We start from the raw sequence: 23,742 nt of genomic DNA, 5'->3' as shown, positions 1-23,742 counted from the left end.
CCCTCTATTGTAATAAATCGTTGGTGGCACAGTGTGCGCCCACCATCGCCCCCCCCTTCCCTCCCTCTATTGTAATAAATCGTTGGTGGCACAGTGTGCGCCCACCATCGCCCCCCCCTTCCCTCCCTCTATTGTAATAAATCGTTGGTGGCACAGTGTGCGCCCACCATCGGCCCCCCCTCTCTATAGTAGTAACCATTGGTGGCAGTGTGCCGCACAGACCTTTCACTTACCAGTAGGTGGAGCTCCCGGCCGGTCACAGACATCGCAGCAGCAAGCAGGTAAGTATGAATCTTCTACAATTGTACTATTGCCAAGTAACCATGGCAACCAGGGATGCAGTAGCTTCCTGGTTGCCATGGTTACCGATCGGAGCCCCAGCGATTAAACTGGGACTCCAATCGGAACTCCGCTGCCACCAATGATGGGGGGGGAATGGGAGGCCGCACACTGCCACCAATGGTTGTTACTACAATAGAGAGAGGGGGGGGCCGATGGTGGGCGCACACTGTGCCACCAACGATTTTTAACTATAGAGGGAGGAAGGGGGGGGGGGCGATGGTGGGCGCACACTGTGCCACCAACGATTTATTACAATAGAGGGAGGGAGGGGGGGCGATGTGGGGCGCACACTGTGCCACCAACGATATTCAAACTGGGGAGGGGGGGGGGGGGGTCTGCCCCCTGCTGCCTGGCAGCCCTGATCTCTTACAGGGGGATATGATAGTACAATTAACCCCTTCAGGTGCGGCACCTGAGGAGTTAATTGTGCTGATCACGGCCCCCTGTAAGAGACCGGGTGCTGCCAGGCAGCAGTGGGCAGTCATGTACACAGTTTCAGTATATTCTAACCTGAAGCGTCCCCATCACCATGGGAACGCCTCTGTGTTAGAATATACTGTCGGAAATGAGTTTCACGATGTAGCTCATATCCGACAGTATATTCTAACGTAGAGGCGTTCCCATGGTGATGGGGACGCTTCAAGTTATGTTCGGGTGTCCGCCTGGCCGTGCGGAGGCAAGCGGATCCGTCCAGACTTATAATGCAAGTCAATGGGGACGGATCCGTTTGAAGATGACACACTGTGGCTCAATTTTCAAACGGATCCGTCCCCCATTGACTTTCAATGTAAAGTCTGGACGGATCCGTCTGAGGCTATTTTCACACTTAGAAATGTTTTTAACAATATAATGCAGACGGATCCGCTCTGAACGGAGCCACCGTCTGCATTATGAACACAAGTGTGAAAGTAAAGGGACTCCTGACTTTACATTGAAAGTCAATGGGGACGGATCCGTTTGCAATTGCACCATAGTGTCAACGTCAAACGGATCCGTCCCCATTGACTTGCATTGTAATTCAGGACGGATCCGTTTGGCTCCGCACGGCCAGGCGGACGCCAAAACGACTTTTTTTTTCATGTCCGTGGATCCTCCAAAAATCAAGGAAGACACACGGACGAAAAAACGGTCACGGATCACGGACCCCGTTTTTTGCGGACCGTGAAAAAAAAAAAAAACTGTTGTGTGCATGAGGCCTAAAGATGAGAAATCTGGGGTGATTTTTATTCCCAGAAACGCCATTGACTGTGTAGTCCATTGGAATGGAGTTATTTGTTGTAGGCTCTCCTGCAGTTGCGGATCTACGAAGACATTAACTATTGACTTGGAGAGATTTACTGAGAAATTAGATAGGCCGCCGAAGACCTGGAGGAGCGACAAATCGCAGGGAAAGCTTGTTTTTCCCTCCCTTCCGGGGACGAACCCCACTTGTTCTGGCAGAAAGACTTTCAATCTGTTTGCCAGTATTTTAGCATATAAATTGAATGAGTGAATGAGATTTACAGCACTTTAGGAAGGTTTTTGGTCATTTGACATTACTCTGATTTCTAGGACTGGAATGATCTTTGGGCAAGAGGACCACTGCGAGGTAATCCACCAGCAAATGAGAAAAGCCTATGCACAGATGCAGACCAGGAGGATCAAAGTCGCGTGCAGAATACAGTTTCAGAACTAGGTAAGGCCAATTAGGAGCAGTTTTCAGCGTGTGCGGATTAGGGGGAACTTTCCCGCGACGTACACAAAGTCTGAGGAGCCACTGATTACTATTAATCCCGCTGCACCATAAGCTTATTATGTGTATCCTTACAAGACCACCTGGAGCTGCCTGTTTTGTTCATGCAGCATCTGCTACCAACATACATAAATTACATTCAACTGAGCTGGTGACGTGGATAAAAATATTTAAGAGCTGCCAAGCTGAACACAAGTTTGGGCCGGGAGCCAGGAGAGTAGGGGCCCCCCAGATGGCACCTAATGTCTCAATACCCGCAATGCTTGCAAGCCTCTCGCTCCAGAAGGCGGAAAAGGCTCAGAAGAGATCTAAGACTTTGGCAGCTTTACTTGCTGACGCACAAAGTAGATTGGCAGGGAAGTGGGGAGCCAGATGCGAGCTTTGTAGCTGGAGCCAATAGAGGACAAAAAGGGACAAGGCATCAGTCTATTAACAACTTTCATGTTTGATGGAATTAAGACTAAGGGGCACACACCAGGAGAGATAAAACTATTTCAAGCTTTAACCCAAGTAATACGGTGAAAATACCGAAGGTGGACTCGCGGCTGCTGAAGGTGGCCAAATAAAAACAAACATAAAAGGGTAACGTCAGAAAATATAACAGCATCATATTACATACAGGGACGCACAGCTAAGCTGATGGCGGGGACGAATGGTTCAGTCCACAATAACCAGAGTAGAAGATGTCACTTAGAGCAATGCCAATAGAGTCTATGACGGCACGTTACATCTGCGATAACCATAGCCTCTGCCAGCTTTAAAAGGGCTCTGCAATTTGTTTAAACTGATGATCTATCCCGACACCCGGGACCCCCGCCAATCAGCTGTTTGAGAAGGCAGCAGCGCCGCGGCCTTCTCAATGTTTACCACAGGCCCAGTGACGTCACAACTAGTATAAACTGGCCTGGGTGCAGCTAAGCTCTGTTCACTTGAATGGAGCTTAGCCGCGCCCACGCTAGTTGATACTAGTCGTGACGTCACTGGGCCAGCAGTAAACAGTGAGAAGGCAGTGATGATGCTGGAGCACCGCTGCCTTCTCAAACATCTGATCGGCGGGGGTCCCGGGTGTCAGGCCCCCGCCGATCAGATGCTTATGATCTATCCAGAGGATAGATCATCAGTTTTAACAAAGTGCAGAACCCCTTTAAAGTGGTTCTCAGTTTTCATAATGATTTTTTGGGAATCTGCGTATTTTTGCGCGCTATCCCTGTTTTTCACATCAGCGCTTTCCTTCCCCTGTTCTCAGCATCACTGCATCCTGGCAGGTTGTTTCCATTCAGAACTCAGTTTTCCTCAGCTTCCCGCTGGATTTTCTAACCAATCCCAGCAGGCTATGCTCTGTAAGGGTTCTCAGGGCTCCGCCTGCTACTCTCTCTGTAGTCATGCCCCCTGCACCTCTCCATGTTTGCCGAGAGAGCCATGTAAAATACTGCACAGCCAAGCATGCTGGGTTTGGTTTAAAAATGGATATATTTGGCAAAATAGTTTGTACTATGGGCAGATAAGAAAAATGTCAGTAAAGGTAAAAAGTGTCCTCAGAAAATGACCTATTGTTTAAAATAAACATTTATTTTTTGAATTTTTGGTGATTTTTTTTTCTTTATCTTCCCGTGTCACTACATCTATATTTTAAAAAGGGTGCATTCACACGACCGTAATTCTGAGTCCGCATCCATTCCACAATTTTACAGAACGGATGCAGACCCATTCTTTTCAATGGGTCTGCAAAAGATGCAAACAGCACACAGTGTGCTGTCCGCATCCGTTGTTCCGTTTGGTGGCCCCTTACAAAAGATAGAGCATGTCCTATGTTTTTCTGGGAGCCAACAACGCTCCTTAACGCGCCGGCAGCCTGGAAGTTACGTGAATCATCTGTTCTGAAACCCAGCCACGTGACTCACGTATCTTGGGAAACTCTAGATCCTCTGACATCACATCTGCCAATCTGAATACCAGATTTCTGGACTGATCCATGGACAGCATGTCACTCAGCCCAGGGAAGATGCTGTGGATGGGGCCAGAACTATTCTTCTGCCTGGATACTGAAGGGCCTAATCTGTACATGTGCCAGAGAGACCTCCCTCAGCATCTCCCCTATCCTGTGATGTGAAGGTCCATCGACTGGAAACCTGGTCAGCAGATGTAAGAGCTCCAGATGTAGGGGCTCCAGAGCGTTTGTTCCAGGCTATTTCGAGACAATAGGAACAGTATATTAGAAACGTTTCTTCAGGCAAGTTAACACTAATTAAAGGGATTCTGTCATGAGATTTGAGTCCTATAAGCTAAACATATGGTCATGTCCGTACTAATAACATGAATCCTAAACTGCCCTTATTAAACCTGCTTGTGGCTCTATTAGCCCAAAAAACAGGTTTTTATAAGCTGTCACTCACATACCTAAGGTGTCTAAGGGGTTTTACGTTAATCCAGGGTGCCCGCCCGCACCCCTCGCTGTCTGGTGCCCAGCGCCGCCTTCCTCACCTCAGCGCCGCCTCCGCAATCCTCCCGTCCCTCTGCTAGATCCAGTGCCTGCGCACTAGGCTCAGCCTGATGCGCCGCGGACTCCTGACAGCGGCTTCGTTGAGCGAAGTGCACATGCGCCGGCCTGATGCTCATGTGATCAAAAAGTCATATGCACCCCAAAATAGTGGCAAACAGTCACCTCATCCCGCAAAAAGTGAGACCCTACCTAAGTCATAGCCCAAAAACTAAAAAAAAAAAAAAAAACCATGACCAAACCAAGACTATGGAGACACTAAAACATGATTTTTTTTGTTTCAAAAATAAAATCATTGTGTAAAACTTTACACAAATAAAAAAAATTGTATACATATTAGGTATTGCCGCGTCTGTCAAAACCTGCTCTATAAAAATACCACATGATCTAACCTGTCAGATGAATGTTGTAAATAAAAAAAATACAATTTAAAAAAAACGGTGCCCAAACAGCTATTTGTTACCTTGCCTTACAAAAAAAAGTGTAATATAGAGCAACCAAAAATCAAATGTACCCTAAACTAGTACCAACAAAACTTCCACCCTATCCCGTAGTTTCTAATATGGGGTCACTTTTTTGGAGTTTCTACTCTATGGGTGCATCAGGGGGGCTTCAAAGTAGGGATCGACCGATATAGATTTTTTTAGGGCCGATACCGATAATTTATACCGATATTCTGGGAATTTTCATTTTTGAAAAAAAAAGTAAATTCCCACAAATCTGCTGAAAATTAATGTTTATTGTTAATGTGTATTTTTTTTTTGTAAATCTTTCTTTTTCATTTATATTTTGGTGGGGGTTTTTTTGTAACTTTTTTTTTTTTTTTTTTAACCAACTTTTAGCCCCCTTAGGGACTAGAACCCTTGTCCTATTCACCCTGATAGAGATCTATCAGGGTGAATAGGAGCTCACGCTGTCCCTGCTGCATGGAGCTTACCATGGCAGCCAGGGCTTCAATAGCGTCCTGGCTGCCATGGTAACCGATCGGAGCCCCAGCATTACACTGCTGGGGCGCCGATCGGAGGAGCAGGGGAGGAGGGGATCCTGTGGGGGGGGCGCATTGCGACTGGGGTGGGGGGCCCTATGCGCCACCAATGCTTAATACTTGGGGGGGGGGGGGGGGGAGCGCACTGTGCCACCAATGAAGCTTAATCTCTAATTTATTCATATACAGGAGGCGGGAGCTGGCTGCAGGATCACATAGCCGGCTCCCGACCTCTATGACAAGTAGCTGCGATCCGCGGCACCTGAGGAGTTAACTACCGCAGATCGCAGCTACAGCTCATAGAGGCCGGGAGCCGGCTATGTGATCCTGCGCGGCCAGCTCCCGCCTACTGTATATGAATAAATGAGAGATTAAGCTTCATTGGTGGCGCAGTGGCCATAGCTCCTCCCCTCCACTTGCCCCCTGTCCTCTTATTGGCGGCAGCAGCAGCAGCACAGGGGGAGGAGACACTGCTCCTTCTCCCCTGTGCTGCTGCTGAGGGAACACTGAGAGCGCTGTCAGCAGCGCGATCTGTGTTCCCCATACGCTATCGGAATATCGGCAAAATAAATGCCGATAACGATAGCGTTCAAAATCCTGAATATCGGCCGATAATATCGCTAAATCCGATAATCGGTCGATCCCTACTTCAAAGCCATAAATATTGCATTTTGTTTGGCTGTTAACCCTTGCTTTGTAACTGGAAAAAAATATTAAAATGGAAAATCTGCCAAAAAAGTGAAATTTTTTAATTGTATCTCTATTTTTCATTAATTCTTGTGGAACACCTAAAGGGTTAACGACGTTTGTAAAATCTGTTTTGAATACCTTGAGGGGTGTAGTTTCTAGAATGGGGTAATTTTTGGGTGGTTTCTATTATGTAAGCTTCACAAAGTGACTTTAGACCTGAACTGGTCCTTAAAAAGTTGGTTTTTGAAAATTTCTGAGAAATTTCAAGATTTACTTCTAAACTTCTAAGCCTTGTAACGCCCCCCAAAAATAAAATGTCATTCCCAAAATGATCCTAACATGAAGTAGACATATGGGAAATGTTAAGTAATAACTATTTTTGTAGGTATTAATATGTATTATAGAAGTAGAGAAATTGAAACTTGGAAATTTTTTGCAAATTTGGTATTTTTTTATAAATTAAAATGATTTGATTTGAAAAAAAGGCTCATTTTCACCTTCAGGACAAGGTCGGTCTATAAGGGGTAAAAACAAATCCCCAGTGAACACTCACCACATTACACAGAGTAGTGAAACAAAGTCACATAAATACTTACTAGCAAGCAATGCACAAACTCCGGTCCTCCCACCAGAGTGGTGAAGCTTCCCAGCTGCTCGGCCAGTGCAAGAAGCACCTCGTCTTCATCGTATATGGTATCTAGGAAAGCAAAAAACATAAAACAGACACTCAGAGCTCAAAAGAGAGACAGCAATTCAGTTTAACCAGATCAAGACATGGTCATTTACACTGCATTCCTGAGCAGTTATGTCATTATTTTTTTTTAGTACATACAGCTTTGAAAACCATAACTTATGTTCAATTACAGTTGAAACCAGAAGTTTACATACACTATATAAAAAGACATATATGCATGTTTTTCTTAATATCCGACATGAAATCAGAAAAAAAACTTTCCTGTTTTTGGTCAATTAGGATTACCATAATTATTATTTGCCAAATGCCAGAATAATGAGAGAGAGGATGTTTTAAGGCATTTTTATTACTTTCTGCAAATTCAAAAGTTTACACACATTTCATTAATATTTGGTACCATTGCCCTTAAACTGTATGACTTGGGTCAAACGTTTTGGATATCCTTCCACAAGCTTCTCACAATAGTTGTTGTTCGTAATTTTGGCCAATTCCTCCTGACAAAATTGGTGTAACTGAGCCATAATTGTTGGTTGCCTTGCTCCTGCACCTGCCTTTTCAGCCCATACATTTTCAATAGGATTGAGATCATGTCTTTGTGATGGCCGCTCCAAAACATTGACTATCCTTACGCCACTTTGTAACCAGTTTGGCAGTATGCTTCGGGTCATTGTCCATTTGGAAGACCCATTTCCTCCCAAGCTTTAACTTCCTGGCTGATGCCTTGAGATGTTGCTTCAGTATTTCCACATAATTTTCTTTCCTTATGATGCCATCTGTTTTGTGAAGTGCCCCAGTCCCTTTTGCAGCATAACAACCCCACAACATGATGCTGCCACCCCAGTGTTTCACAGTTGGGATGGTGTTCTTAGGCTTCCAAGCTTCTCCCTTTTCCCTCCAAACCTAACGATGGTCATTATGACCAAAAATGATTATTACTCACCGGTAATTGGATTTTCCAGAGCCCTCAAAAAGGGAGAGGGAGAGAGAATCCGCCCCCATACACAGGAAACCTGCAGAATAAAAAGGGAAGACACTCTTCTCCCAATTCAGTGAGATAGCCATGCATTGGAGGAAGTCCGCCTATATAAATGTTTAGATAACATACAATAATATTCAACTTAATATACATCTGATTCTTCTTCATGCTACACCCGCGTAAGACTAAGAGAACCCAAAATAACCTAGAAGGGAGGGAAATTAAGGGTGCTGTCCTGGGCTTTGGAAAATCCAATTACCGGTGAGTATTCATAATTTTTTCCTTATTCACCCACGACAGCACCACAAGCGATTTAAAACTTTAGGGTGGGAGAGCCGAAAGAAGCACCTTTTCCCCCAAAAGGAAAAAAAAATAAAAAATCTGAAGAAGAGGAGTTCAAACCAAGTCGATAGTGCTCACAAAATGTTGAAGGAGAAGACCAGGTAGCTGCCCTGCAAATATCCTCTATGGAAACCGGTGATCTTTCTGCCTAGGAGGTAGCAACTGCCCTGGTAGAATGTGCTTTTAGACCCACCGAAAGAGATAAACCAGATGAATGGGCCAAAGAAATGGCAGAAACAATCCATCTAGCAATGGAACCTTTTGGTGGCAGCTTTTCCCTTATTCACTCCTTGGAAGGAGGATAAAGAGTGAAGAAGATTTTCGCCAGCTTTCAGTGCGAGACAGATAAATGAGGCTCAGGGTTTTTAAAAAGGGTAGGAAGGACAATTTCCGGGGACCTATGAAAACTGTAAGCCACTTTTGGAAGAAAAGCTGGATCGGGACAAATAAATACCTTGTCTTCCAAAAATAGTGGTGTATCAAGGGTTAATGGATATGGCTTGGATTTCACTAACCTTTCGAGCTTAAGTTACTGCTACTAGAAGGCATAATTTTAAGGTAATACATTTAATGGAGTGACATCCAAAGGTTCAAATGGTGGCTGTGTCAAGGCCTTTACATGGGACTTGAACCTAGTGTTAGAGGGTCTATGGAAAGTTATCGGGGTGGATCTACTTACTGCGCTAAAGAATCTTGAAACCCACGGGCATCCTACAATATCCTGATCCAACAAGACAGAAAGAGCAAAGACCTGAACTTTTAAAAGGTACTACCTGCAAGACTTAGCTCTAATCCCTTTTGAAGAAGTTCTAAAAACTAGGCGAATGGGAGCAGAGGAGGGAATTTCTTTACACTGGATACCTGAAAACTTCAAAAATGTTCACCAAACCCTAGCATAAATGGCCACAGTCACCTTTAAGAAGAGTAGAGATCAAGGCGTCAGAAAACCCCTTCCTACCAAGTACCTTTCAAGTTCCAGGCAGTCAGACAGATTTCTTATGCCTGGTTGAAATACTGGACCCTGGTTCAATAGGTTCCGGATCTCTGGAAGTACCCAAGGGTCCGAAACCGACATTATCCATGATCTCCTTGGCCAAAACGGGGCTATGAGGATAACCCTTGCACAATCTTTCCTGATCTTCCTTAGAACTTTTGAAATCAATGGAAGCAGAGGAAAGGCATGGGCTAGGAAAATTCCATTTCTGGAGAAAGGCATCTATCCCACAAAAGGGATCACGCTGGGTCTAGGGAAAATAAATTTTGAACCTTCCTGTTATTAAAAGTGGCAAAAAAGGTCCATTATTGGATAACCCCAGAGAACAGTTATTTTCTCAAAAATGGAATGGTTCAAACTCCCTTTGCTCCGAGATGGAAAATGACAAAAGTCTGCCTGACCAGTTTCCGTCCACTTGATATGAACCGCTGAGATTGAAGCACACTTTTCTGCTTCCATTTTGTACCCCCTTGTCTGTTCAGATAAGAGACCGTTTTGTTGTCGGTCATAATTCTGGAGATTCTTCCCTCTTATTCTCGAAAGGAACAACCTCATTGCCAGATCTACTGCTGCCAGTTTTTAGGTTGGAGGAGCTCCTTTTTGGTCGTCCCCCCAAAGACCTTGTAGGTAGATTTCTTGAACGTGAGCCCCCCACCCCCAGAGACTTGCATCCGTGGTTAGATATTCCAGGTCTTCTAACCTCCATGGAACTCCCCGAATAAAAAAAATATTTCTAACCGCCATCCTAAGCTCAGGAGTGTTTGGTCTGAGATTCTTTTTTTTTATTCTAGGGAGGAGTTATTTTCCCAGAAAGAAAGGATTTCCCACTGGAGAACACTTGAGTGAAGCTGTGCCCATCTTGCCGCCGGAATATGACACAAGGGATTCCAAGATAGACATTCCTATCCTCATAGAAACTACTGAGTTTCTGGACAGGTCTCTGATTTTCTCCTGAATATGTCTGACCTTTTCTTCTGGCAACATACATTTCTGGGAGGATGAGTTCAGGATCATCTCAAAAAAGTTCTGGTAGGAAGAAGCCTTGACTTTTCTAGGTTTAAGACCCAGCCCAACCTGTCCAGAATTTCTGATACTGCTGAAACTGCTCTTCCACGGGCTTCCTCTGTTTTTCCTACTATTAAAAAAAAACGTCCAGATATGGTATAAAGAGAATATCTTGTTCTCTTATACAAGCCGCCATCTCTGCTATTATTTTCATGGATACCCTTGGAGCCATGGAAAGGCTGAACAGGAGGGCCTGGAACTGAGGATGTTGTAGCTGCCCCCCTATTTTTACCACGACTCAAGAACTTTTGATGTCCCTGGAAAACTGGAACATGATAGTATGCATTCCTGAGATAGAGTACTGCCATAAAAACATTGAGGAAGAAGGCTTTTTACTGATCTTACAGTTTCCATTTAATTTTTATTTTATTTAGAGGAAATTGGTTTAACTTTTTAAAGTTTATTATCATCGTTTCAGAAAGAACCATCCTGTTAACAAGAAATAGGGGAAAGTAAAACCCCTCGCCTTCTTCTCCTTTTAGAACAGGAACTAAAACTTATATTATTTTAGTACTACTTCTTCCATAGCCGATTTTCCTTGAGCCGAAGCCCGAGCTTTTGTCAATAGGAATCTTACCGGAGGGACCATACGAAAATCTAGTTTTAGTGCAGTGAGAATAGTGTCTAGACCAGGTGGTCTAAAAGAGTTTTAATCTGCCTCCTACTTGACCTCTGGCGTCATTGCTGAGCTGGTTTCTTTTTGTCTGCAAAGGGCTGGTTGAGAAAAATAAATAAAAATGTATTCCCTTTCTTTCATTTCAAAATCTATCGTCTCCTTCTCTGTTGTTCCTAAAGAGAACCCTGAAACCCTGGAAATTTTTTCTTTTTATCCGCCGCTTTGTCTAGTAGGGCATCTAGAGCCGGCCCAAAAGGGTATTCCCCTTCACATGGAACACCACATAGCTTATTTTTTGATGGGCAGTCACCAACCCAGTTTTTTAGCCAGAGCACTCTACGGGCAGAATTTTATAAAATAGCGGATCTAGCCGCCAATCTTACTGAATCAGCCAAGAAATCTTCCGCTTTTCTCAGTGGGCAAGGAAGCTAGTAGTTCTTCTCTGGGACATTTATTTTTTTAAAGGGAGTCTGTCACCTAAATATGGCCATATACAGTACTTATATTGCCCTATCGCACACCTATACATGAATGTAATGGTACCTTTGTCTTTAGACTTGCAGAAGCTGGAAAAACTAACTTTGATTGATATGCAAATGAGCACTCGCACTCTTCTTCAGAATCAGAGGAAAAACTCCTGTGTGGTATCTAATCGCCTCAATTTTGGATCTCTTGTACTAGCCGCTCTTTTTGAAGCTAGAGAGGAATTGACTACTGATCTTACCAACGTCTGAAGACACTTATAATATTATGGTGATTCTTTAGCCACTGTTCTAAAAAACAGATTTACAAAGACCACACTCTTATTCTTCATTTTAGAAACCACCTTCCAAGGCTTTGCCTAAAATCACATTTAGGTATAAGGGTAACAGAAGTGAAGCAGGACTCAATATGCCCCAAAACACTCACCCCTCAGAGGTACCAGGGCTGGTGAGACTCCAGACTCTTCTGTGTGCTTCTCCTCCTCCATGCTCCCCACCGGACCGCCAAGCCAGAAACTCTGATTAGGACACCATCCTCCTGCCTACAGAGCGCCCTTCTCATAGGCGCTCTGTGATGAAGTCACCGCGTCTTGCACTGCACGCCGTTCTGCGTGCTCCACATGCTTTCCCCGGCCTATCACCTTGCCGGAAGCTCCTCCTCCGGCCAGGAAGTCTGTGCCACTAGCGCATCAGCGATGCTGCCAGGCACAACCCGCTCCAGCACCCAAGACGCTCCCTCCGGAGACTTGCTGTGCCTCTGCCCCTCCCAGCAGCGCACCAAATGATGCCGCTTCTTACCCCAGGGGACTGCAGGAATGCCCAAGGGAAAAAAAATAAAATAATATGCTCCAGCCTAGAAACTTCCCCAGAGACAGGAAACCACACTGATTTGGGAGGAGTGTCCGCCCTTTTATTCTGCAGTTTTGTTAGACCACAGGACATGTCTCCAAAAATGTAGATCTTTGTTACTGTGTGCATTTGCAAACATTATTCTGGTTTCTTTTGGAGTAATGGCTTCTTCCTGGCAAAGTGGCCTTTCAGCCCATGAAGATACAGTACTAATTTCACTGTGAATATGGACCCAATCTTACCAGTTTCCACCATCATCTTCACAAGGTCTTTTGCTTTTGTTCTTGGATTGATATGCACATGTCCGATCAAAGCACATTCATCTCTGGGACACAGAACCCGCCTCCTTCCTGAGCGGTATGATGGCTGGACATTCCCATCTTGTTTGTACTTGCGTATTATTTGTAAATAATAACGAGGCACCTTCAGGTACCTTGAAATTGCACCCAAGGTTGAGCCAGACTTGTGCAAGCCCACAATTCTCTTCCTGATTTCTTTACACTTTCCTTTGATGCTACACAAAGAAGCAGTGTGTTTCAGGGGTGCATTTAAATACATCCAAAGGTGTTTCTCTAATTAACTCAGATGTTGCCAACAAACCTAACAGAAGCTTCCAAACACATGACATCATATGGGCAGTCCAGAATTGTTTAAAGGCATAGTAATCTGAGTGTATGTAAACTTTTGACACTGCAGAAAGTAATAAAAATACCTTACAACATTCTATCTCTCATTATTCTGGCATTTGGCAAATCATAATAATTATGGCAATCCTAATTGCCCAAAAACAGGAAAGGTTTACTTTCTGGTAAACGTCTGGTTTCAACTGTATATTTAAATTGCCTTTTTCAGTGAGATATGCCATTTTTTCTATTTTAGCATTTTGTTTTCTATTTTTATACACAGGAAAGGACAAAATAGTCAGTTTTCAATTTTCTTTCCAAAATTGTTCTCTCTGCTGAATCACATTAAAGGGGTTGTTTGAGTTCAGAGCTGAACCCGGACATGCCCATAATTTCACCCAGGCAGCCCCCCTGACTTGAGCCTCCGCCCAGCAGTGTGATCGGTGACGTCACCAGCTCTGATGGGCAGGCTTTAGCACTGCCCTAGCCATTTTACAGGCTAGGGCAGTGCTAAAGCCCGCCCATCAATGCCGGTGACGTCACCAAACACACTGGGTGGAGGCCTCCGCCTGGCAGCCCGAAAGAAGAGCCCGGTTCATTACTGGAACTCTACAAAATGCCTTTGCCCTGCACGATTCAGCGCAGGGCAAACTAGAGCATCACAGCATGAAATGCTCCGATGCTCCCGTCAGGGGGGCTGCCTGGGTGAAATTCTGGGTATGTCTGGGTTCAACTCTGAACCCGGACAACCCCTTTAAGTTTTCCAGGTGTTTTTTAGTGGGGCAATCTAGAATTTTTATTGATACCATTTTGGGGTATGTATCATATTTGGTTCACTTATTAAATTTTTTACACAAACCTACAATTCAGCCCTCAATTTTGCCAAACAAAAGTACTTCAGCTCTGTCATCTCCTCACTCTCAAATAACCAAAAACTACTGACACTTTTCATTCCCTTCTAATCCCGAAAGTCCAAAAACCCGTCACTGACCTCTGCGCTGATGACATGGCCACTTACTTCAGAGACAAGATTGGTAACCTCCAGCAGGAAGTCATCTCCCATTCCCCAAACCATTTCCACCCTCCTTCCCACTCAGACGAGCGCCACGCTTCAGATTCACAGCGCAGCTCCCGGCCTGAACTCCCAGCACTGACTGGGTCACATAGCATTATATTGATTTATGATGCTATGTAACCCTTACAGTTCTGGAATGTATTTGATAACAGTGACAGCATTATGGCAGGGTTAGCCAATACATCCCAGAACTTTGAGGGTTGCTTAGCATCATAAATCAATATAATGCTATGTTACCCGTGCAGTTCTGGGAGTTCAGGCCGGGAGCTGCGCTGCGAGTGCAGAGCGTGACACTCGCTCATCTGAAAGGGGCCTAACAGATAAAGTCTCCAGGCTTTTCTCTTTCTCGACCCACAACCTGCAGCAGTGATCCTATTCCCTCTCACCTCCTCCAGTCCCTCTCCTCGGCAGTCATTACGCACCTCACTACAATATTTAACCTTTCTTCTGGTGTCTTTCCGTCCTCTTTCAAACATTGTTATAACCCCACTAATAAAAGAAAAATCTCCTGACCTGTCCTGTGCTGCTAACTACCTTTTTCTAACCCCCCCCCCCCCCCTCATATCTCAAAAATTCTTGAACGTCTTGTCTACTCTCGCTTAATAAGCTATCTTTCTGAAAACACTCTTATTGACCCCTTACAATCTGATTTTTGGATTTGGTCAGCACTGACTGATTCACGCGCATAACAAAACACAAGGTGACATACTGTACGAGGCAGCTGGGGACAAGGTGACATACTGCATGGGGTGGTCCAAATGCTGACATTATACTGCATGGGGTGGGCCAACAAACTGCATGGGACAACAATCCCCCATACAATATGTATTCAGTGTCTGCATGGCATAGCTGAGGGCCTGCTGGGCTTTGTAGTGCACTTAAGGCAATAGGTTGCTTCTTTAACTAACTTATTGTATGATGCAAACACAAAGCATCACCTACCTCAGGCAGCGACAACCCCATGACAGCAGCTAGGGCCCACACAGCACACAGGGTAATGCACTGCAGGTAGGCCCAGGCCGAGTAATGTACAGCAAGCCACACTAACCTGAAAACACTACACTTCTGACTGCGCTAAGCCCCGCCCCCAATCGATTTATATCCAATCAGCATTTGTCTTACAACTTACCAATCAGCGGGCCTGTTATAGCTGCTCTCACATCAGGTGTACATGAAAGAAGCACTGGGATTGGCTGGGAGCAGCTGCCTGAGGGATTGTCATACTGGTATGGAGATTGCTGGCTCCTGCATTTCTCCTTGTCTGTATTGCCGCGGCCCTGCAAACAACCATCCAGGGCCCGGTGCTTGGGGGACCACTGCCTTAGACCACAAACTCCTCCCCACCATGCTCCACTCAATTGGCCCCAATCGGACTGTCTATCTATAGGATTTGGTTTTCAGTACAACCTCTATGCTGACGATACCCAACTGTACACTTCATCCCCTGACATCACCCCCTTGTACTTCAGAACACCAGTGATTGTCTGTCAGCCGTCTCTAATATCATGTCCTCTCTGTATCTAAAACTGAACTTCTCAAAAACTGAAGGTATAGACCACAAAAACATGCGAGAACTAGCTAACATTACAGAAGTTAGCACTACTGGGTATCTACACCCCATAAAAAAAAAAAAAAAAGGCTTTTTTTTCTGCTCACACACAAACCCTTTAAATGAAATCTCCCTTTAGGCAGTTCTGTAATACACATGTGTGCAGGTTTACAGGACAATATATCAGACTGGTAAGAATGTGATAATTAGAAGGCCACTACACTAAGGATCCCAGACTGAGACAAGCCGGGGGGCAATCCGCAATATAATGCAGCCTTTTCACAAAACACTAATTTTCTACATGGCAACACCCCTGATATAAGAATTATGTGGTACATGTGCAATTCTGAATGTCTATCTTCCCACCTCAGATTTAATTTCACGTTCTCATGGAAAATCAGAAAACCGTGAGTCCTGTATATAAATCAGCCCAAATAAAGATGGTGGTATCACTCACAGCAGACAGAATTAGGGGCACTACGGTAGGTATGGTATCCAAGTAAAAGCAATGCTCCATAAGAACTTCTCTCTGCAATAGGCTATGGAGACAGCAAACAGCAGTAAAATAGCGCTGGAAGGGTTAAAAAAAATATATTATTTTTTTTTTAACTCACCTTAATCCACTTGATCGCGCAGCTGGCATCTCTTCTGTCTTCTTTCTTTGCTGTGTGCAGGAACAGGACCTGTGGTGATGTCACTCCGGTCATCACATGATCTTTTACCATGGTGATGGATCATGTGATGACCGGAGTGACATCACCACAGGTCCTGTTCCTGCACACAGCAAAGAAAGAAGACAGAAGAGATGCCGGCTGCGCGATCAAGTGGATTAAGGAGAGTTAAATTATTAACCCTTCCAGCGCTATTTTACTATGCATTCTGTAATCAGAATGCTATTTTCCCTTATAACCATGTTATAAGGGAAAATAATAATGATCGGGTCTCCATCCAGATCATCTCCTAGCAACCGCGCGTGAAAATCGCACCGCATGCGCGCTTGCGATTTTCACGCAACCCCATTCATTTCTATGGGGCCTGCGTTAGGTGAAAAACGCAGAAAATAGAGCATGCTGCGATTTTCACGCAACACACAAGTGATGCGTGAAAATCACCGCTCGTGTGCACAGCCCAATAGAAATGAATGGGTCCGGATTCAATGCGGGTGCAATGCGTTCAACTCACGCATCTCATCTGCGCGGAATACTCGCCCGTGTGAAAGGGGCCTAAAGGCTTCGCTGGGTCACAATGAGGCCCTATGGTTGGTTTACATCACAAATTGTATTACCACTGTATATCCGCTTCATATAACAAAAGCTTTTTAAAGGCATATTCCAGCACAAGAGAAAAGGCTGTCCCTGCAGAGGCTGCAATTAACCCCCAGAACTTATAAGGATCCCACTTATCCCCTGCTGTTCCCACTGTGCCTGGGTCCTCTTCCTGCGACTGTTCTAGATTCAGCAGGAGATGGTTGGGAATGCCAATTACTGGCTGAGGCAGTCACTGCTGTAGTCCGTGGCTGGTTTAGCGGCATTTATGGCCATTTCCTGCAGGAAAAAGCGCAGCAGGGACCTGGGCACTGGCAGAGTAGAGAGGGATCGGTGTGAAACTTTGTAGCTCTTTCCCTTATTACTGTGTAGGCTTCACTGCGTCACCTTTTGTGTTGTAACATCCTTTTGTGTTGTGTGCAGACTTAGGAAGCAGGCCGGTTGCTCCTTTGTGTCTTTATTCTTGGTCTTACAAGACTTGTAGCATAAAATACTTACCGGTAAGAAATGGGAGCAGCTCCGTCCTGGTCCGCTCCACGCCCAGCGCTAGGGCTATGGTAGACAACTTCTTAATGCTGTTCAGACGCAGCTGTAGGAGAAGGAGAAGACCATTACTATGGCTGTACAGTAACATGTCCCTGATGAGACAGGATCACAGGCGAAAAAGAAACGCTAAGAAACTAATATGATTGATGCAGGTCCCAAACAATGGACCCTCCTCTATCAGCTCAGAATGTTCTAATAGGGTAAAGGGGACGTAGCTGAAAATGCATTTTCGAATCAGATCCCATCAACTAGTAAGAAATTGTCATATTCAGTGCATTAGCCTTAAACCTGGGGTTGGATAGAACCGGGATAGGAAATGTGATAGATCTGTCCATACAGGGGCTATGAGTTCAGCCAATGATTGCAATCAACAGCTTCTCCAACCACCTCCTGGATCCCTACTGATGGCTTAGTATGATCCAGAGCGTCACACCCCCCCCCTCCCAGAGCTTCTACAACACCTCCCGGATCCCTAAGTGATGGCTTAGTATGATCCAGAGCGGTCCCCCCCCCCCCCTCCCAGAGCTTCTACAAACACCTCCCGGATCCTAGTGATGGGTTAGTATGATCCAGAGCCGTCACCCCCCCAAGAGCTTCTCCCAACCCCCTCCCGGATCCCTTATGATGGGTTAGTATATCAGAGCGGTCACCATGGGTTAGTATGATCCAGAGCCGTCACCCCCCCAGAGCTTCTCCAAACCCCCTCCCGGATCCCTTATGATGGGTTAGTATGATCCAGAGCTGTCACCCCTCCCGGATCCCTAGTGATGCCTCCAGACGAGGATGAATCTTCTTCTGAAATCATCATGTCACTTTCTGGATCCAAGAACAGGGCACTCACTCACCGTGGGCGTCACTGGCTTACGAGCCAAGTCATTATACAGGAACACTCCACAGATTGTGGAAAAAATGCCAATTTTCTGCTATGAACACCAAGATCAGCGAGTCATGGAATGACATACCAAGACATGCCATCACGGACAGGGGATGAGGCAGACATCAGGGGACGGGACGTTAACACATCGCATGCTGAACATGCCCCCACTGCCTGCTATAACAAGAGCTACATATGCACCTCTTTTCATTCTGCCTGCACACAATTGTGATGTTGTATTTGGTAAAGGGTTAAAATGTCTGAGGCGACAAGTATAAGGGCGCCTTCACACACGGCAGATTGTGTGGCAGAAAATTCTGCGACTGAAAATCGGTTCCATTCATTTGGATGGAAGAGGGCATGGTCAGCTATGCTAAATATGTGGACACCCCCTTTATCAAGTGGGTCTTTTAAAAAAAAGTTGCAAAAAAAAAAAGGTGCAATCGTTATAGAGTAAGGGGAGGGGAAGGGGGAAGCTAAAAACTGGAAGAACAACAGCGCTGGTTGTAAAGATGCACCAGATTGTTCAAACACTGTTTAACATTTGATACATTTGGGGCAAAGTATGTCAATGCACACCTTCTTGAAAGGAGGATTCTGGGAGTTATAGTATGAGAACTGCTGGCGTTCTGGAGGGGGCTGATCCCTGGAATCCATGTACATTTCCGCAGTGTCTGGACTTGTCTACATAAACTATCCGCACTCCCTCCCCTCTAAGGGCGCCTTCACGCGCTTACGATTTTGCTGCAGAATTGTCCACGACCGAAAATCAATTCCATTCATTTTAAAGGTGCAGCGAGCGCATGGATTTCTGCAATAAAATCTGCCGTGTGTGAAGGCGCCCTACAGCTGTCCACATACATCATATAGACCAGAGATCAGCAACCTTCGGCACTCCAGCTGTTGTGAAACTACAATTCCCAGCATGCTCCATTCATTTATATGGGAGTTCTGAGAAGAGCAAGTATGCATGCTGGGAGTTGTAGTTTCACAACAGCTGGAATGCCGGAGGTTGCCTACCCCTGATATAGACGATGGATGAATGCTCATTTAGCAGACATGGCCAGACATGCCTTAAAGAGGACCTGTCGCCAAAAAATGCAATGCAATCTGAAAGCACAGTGTTAGGGCTCATGCACACGACTGTATGTATTTTGCGATCCGCAAAAAATACAGATGACGTCCGTGTGCATTCCGTATCTTGCGAAAAGGAACAGCTGGCCCCTAATAGAACAGTCCTAATGTGGACAATAATAGGACATGTTCTATTTTTTTGTGGAACAGAAATGGAATGCACACGGAGTACCTTCCTTTTTTTTTTTGGGGCGGCCTCATTAAAATAAATAGTTCCACATATGGTCCGCAAAAAAACAAAAACGGAACAGGAAAGAAAATACGTTTGTGCGCATGAGCCCTTATAGAGTAGAACGATATATATTTTCATGAGAAAAGATTCAGTAAAACTTGTAATTTTTACATTTACAGCTGCAGCCCTGTAAAGTCCTATCGGTACAGGGGGGAGGAGCCATCAGTGACTGACAGCTATCCTTGTGCATACTTATACATACAATGCCATCAGTCACTAATAGCTCCACCCTCCTGTACCGATGCTGTTCACAGAAAGTAGAAAAAGCTGAGATGTAAATGTAAAAATTACAACTTCCACTGAATCTTTTCCCACAAATATATACATCAATCCACTCCGCTTCTCCTGGTGCTTTTAGATCGCATTGCATTTTTTGGTGACAGGTCCGCTTTAATACTGGCTGTTATGTTGTTCAAACTGCCCATAGACTGTGAATAAACCTGTATGACGGATGGAAGATCTTTCAGGAACCTTCTTTCACAGAAAGATATTTCACTCATGAATGATCTTTCGTCTGACTATCAAACAACTTACGGTATTTTTGTCCCAGTGCAGGGACTTCAACATTTCGGGGTCTGCTCCCCGTTTCCATGTTGTACTATACATGCTGTATTGTACTACATTGAAACTGTCAGTTTCACACCGACATTGTGCCTGTGAGACCCAGCCTTTACGAGGCCTGGGGTTGCCATGGCAGATATTGCCCCGCTGTCACCGCAGCATGGGGGGGGGGGCGACGGAGAGGCAAAGGGGGCCCCCTCCCTCTGCGATCCTCTTATATGCCACGGTCAGCGTTGATTGCGACATATAAGGGGTTAATCCGCTGTCATCTGCGTTTACAGCGTTGTCGGCTCCACTGAGGCCTGACAAATCTTGCTGCAAATAACGCAAGACGCGCTTCAACTCGCGTCTATGACCTTACACTTCGTTTATGCTCATAAAATACTGTTCCAAAATCCGAAGCTGAACTCAGCTATGTTAATGAGATTTTGGAACAGTAATTTAAATCATTTCTATGCGCATAAACGAAGTGGAACGTCATAGACGCGAGACAAGGTCTTGCGTTATCTGCCGCAAGATTTGCCTCGCCTCAGTGGAGCCCATACATTTTAGCGCACTGCAGAGGAGATCTTGTAAACGAAGCAATTCGATCCCGATTCGCTCAAGCCTAGTTATCAATATCAGACCGGCGGGGATCTCACTCCCGGCGCCCACACCAATCCACTGTTTGCAGAGCAGGCGTGCTCCTGGAAGCGATGCTTTCTCCTCAGAAACGTCAACGCGTTTGTAGAGGCGGCGCAGTGTAATTACATGGGACGCACAGCCGTGACTACACTGTGCCGGGAGTCGGACCTCTGCCGATCTCATATTGATCACCTCTGCTGGGGAAAGGCACAACCCCTTTAATACATCTAACTGGAAGTAACTTTACCAGACGGGCACATGTTTTGACAAGTTTTTAGGGGGGGGAAAATAGCTGTTTTTAAAAGGTAAACTTTATCCCTTAAAGTAAAAAAAAAAAAAAAAAAGTGGGGGCGGGGGTCCAAATGTTTTTTAAACCTTCACAGATTATTAAATGTAAAAAAATCTGACATGTTTAACAGATGGAAGAATGCTTTAAAGGGGTTGCCCGGCAGCCCCCCTGACTTGAGCATCGGAGCAGTTCATGCTCCGATGCTCTCCTCTCCCTGCGCTAAATCACAAAGGCATTTTTAGGAGTTCCGGTGATGCACCGGTGCTCTCCATGGGGCTGCCAGGAAGCCCGGTGACATCACCGGCACTGATGGGCGGGCTCTAGCGCTGCCCTAGCCAGTAAAATGGCTAGGGCAGCACTAAAGCCCGCCCAACAGTGCCGGTGACAACACTTAACACACTGCAGAAGCTTCCGCCTGGTATTGTGCGATTCTAAACAACAGAGCCCTTGCCCTGCGTGATCTAGCGCAGGGCAAGGGAGCGCATCGGAGCATGAACTGCCCCGATGCTCAAGTCAGAGGGGCTGCCTGGGTGAAATTATGGGTATGTCCGAGTTCAGCTCTGAACCCGGACAAACCCTTTAAGTTTCCACGTCGGGTAGCCGGAGTGCCAGAGGTTGCTGCCTGCTGGACCATAGCGTTATGGTCTCCAGGGCGTCACCTACCTGCTTCTCCCGTCACCCTCTCTACCGCATACTGGCATCCTCTAAGGTGGTCACAGAGTCGCTATCAGTTATGCGACTCCCAGACCAAACTGCGGCATTCCAGCTGTTGTAAATCGGCAACTCCCAGCATGAGTCTGTCAGGACACGCCAGGAGTTGTAGTCTCGGAACAGCTGGAATGCCACAGGACAGGTCAACATCCTGTAATGCCGTCACTCAGCTTTCCCAATCACACACTATAACTACCCCTCTTCCTGCAGTCCTGGGAAAACTGGGCAACACCCCCTCCGCGGGAGGCGCTGCTGGCAGCCATATTGGTTGTTACGCAGCTTTCCTAGAAATATGGGTACGATTCTAAATTTCTTCTGGAGGGGGCAGAATTGCCCGTAATGGGGTACTGTCATCTGGGCAGCATTTATGACATATTTTTATAATATGCTATAAATAGACAGGAGGTGCAGGTCCCACCTCTGATAGCTGGCAGTGAATGGAGAGCACATCCAAGCTGGGCAATTTCATATGGGATATGGCTATTTTCGGAGGTCGTATTCACTAACAGGACATTTTTGGCAAATCCTACAGATACGGCAAACATCTCCAGGTGGGAACACTCTTCACAGGGGCTGTCCAGCCTTGGAGAAGACAACCCCCGGTGTCCTCCCCTGTCCCGCTAAATAGAGTTCAGCAACATTTTGTAAAATTCAGTTCAGCCGCTTCACCGAATTTTACAACAAATCTACTTTGTGACAAATGACTTTCTGGGACACAGCAGTGGCCAGTGAGCGGGGTATTTATATGATCAGGGGAATATGGGAGGACCCTGGGGGTTGTCAGCTACAGGATGGACAGCCCCTTTAAGCGTTTTTGACGTTATACACTCCTATATGGTGCTGTATACTGCCTGCCCCCATACATAGGGTCATGTACACATAGACCGGCTTCTATCGCGATATGTCGGCCTGCATACAGCCACCCCGAAGCGTGACTGGGCCAGCTGTGAGGAAGGGGAGGGGGCGCCCAGCCCATTCATACAGTCATTTGGCCCCTGGCCCCCGCTCCTCACCTGAACGTCCTCGTTCCTCAGCTCGTCAATCAGAACGGCGATAGGATACAAAGAGTCGTCTCCGTCGGCTCCTGCCATCGTGATACCGGCTGCGGCTTCGTTTTCGTTTTCCTCGCCCACTCTCGGCCTACTTCCGCTCCAGAGCTCCCAGGGAAAAAGAGGACCGCCGAGCACCGGAAGTGACGATGGCCTTACAGCTGTCTATAGCCACGCCCCCAGCCGCGGCAGGATCTCTGCAGAGAGGGCTCTAACGCGCAGGCGCCTGCTGTGGTGTACATCGGGCTGCAGAGTGTCGCACCGTATTGTCGCAGATAGGTTGTTGTCTCCACAGACCTCAGCTTCCGCCATTAGAGGGCAGCCAGTCCGTTTAACCCTTTCAGCCCCGGAGGATTTTTCCGTTTTTGTGTTTCTAATGTGGCAAACAACAAAACTGGAGAAAAATTCCAAATGGTCTGGAATTGGGGGGGGGGGGGGGGGCAAGGACGTGATTCCGCCACATTTATATGGGTTTTGTCTTTCTGGCATTCTGTTCTGTCCCCCTCATTCTTTGGGTTATTCTTATTTTGAAGGCACTATTACTTCCAGGGTGCAGGACATCCCTCCAAATAGGATAGACATGTTTAACCCCTTCTACCCCGGGCCAGTTTTCGCCCTCCTGCCCAGGCCATTTTTTACAAATCTGACATGTGTCACTCTATGTGGTAATAACTTTGGAACGCTTTTACTTATCCAAGCCATTCTGAGATTGTTTTCTCGTGACACATTGTACTTCATGATAGTCATAAATTTGAGTCAAATTACTTCACTTTTATTTATGAAAAAATCCTAAATTTATAAAAAAAAATGAAAAATTAGCAATTTTTTAATTTCTATTTCTCTGCTTTTAAAACAGAAAGTGATACCTCATAAAATATTTATTACTTAACATTCCCCATATGTCTACTCTATGTTGGCATCATGTTGGAAATGTCATTTTATTTTT

The 23,742-nt window shown here is 45.7% G+C and overlaps 1 protein-coding gene across 1 annotated transcript in view; it reads right to left on the bottom strand.

The window, feature by feature from the left end:
• Positions 1-22,919, bottom strand: part of LOC122935834 (serine/threonine-protein phosphatase 2A 65 kDa regulatory subunit A beta isoform) — a 39,825-nt gene extending 16,906 nt beyond the window's left edge. Inside the window, exons 1-3 of the mRNA XM_044291741.1 lie at positions 22,761-22,919; positions 17,275-17,365; positions 6,843-6,943 (exon numbers count right to left, since the gene is read on the bottom strand). Coding sequence (XP_044147676.1) covers positions 6,843-6,943; positions 17,275-17,365; positions 22,761-22,838 — 270 coding nt within the window. The 5' untranslated portion in view covers positions 22,839-22,919. The remainder of the gene's footprint in view (positions 1-6,842; positions 6,944-17,274; positions 17,366-22,760) is intronic.
• Between the last annotated feature and the right edge of the window lie 823 nt (positions 22,920-23,742).

The sequence above is a fragment of the Bufo gargarizans genome, chromosome 4, assembly GCF_014858855.1.
Source record: "Bufo gargarizans isolate SCDJY-AF-19 chromosome 4, ASM1485885v1, whole genome shotgun sequence".
Taxonomy (NCBI): Eukaryota; Metazoa; Chordata; class Amphibia; order Anura; family Bufonidae; genus Bufo; species Bufo gargarizans.
The sequence above is the reverse complement of the archived record's forward strand: the minus strand, read 5'-3'. Positions and strand labels throughout refer to the sequence as shown.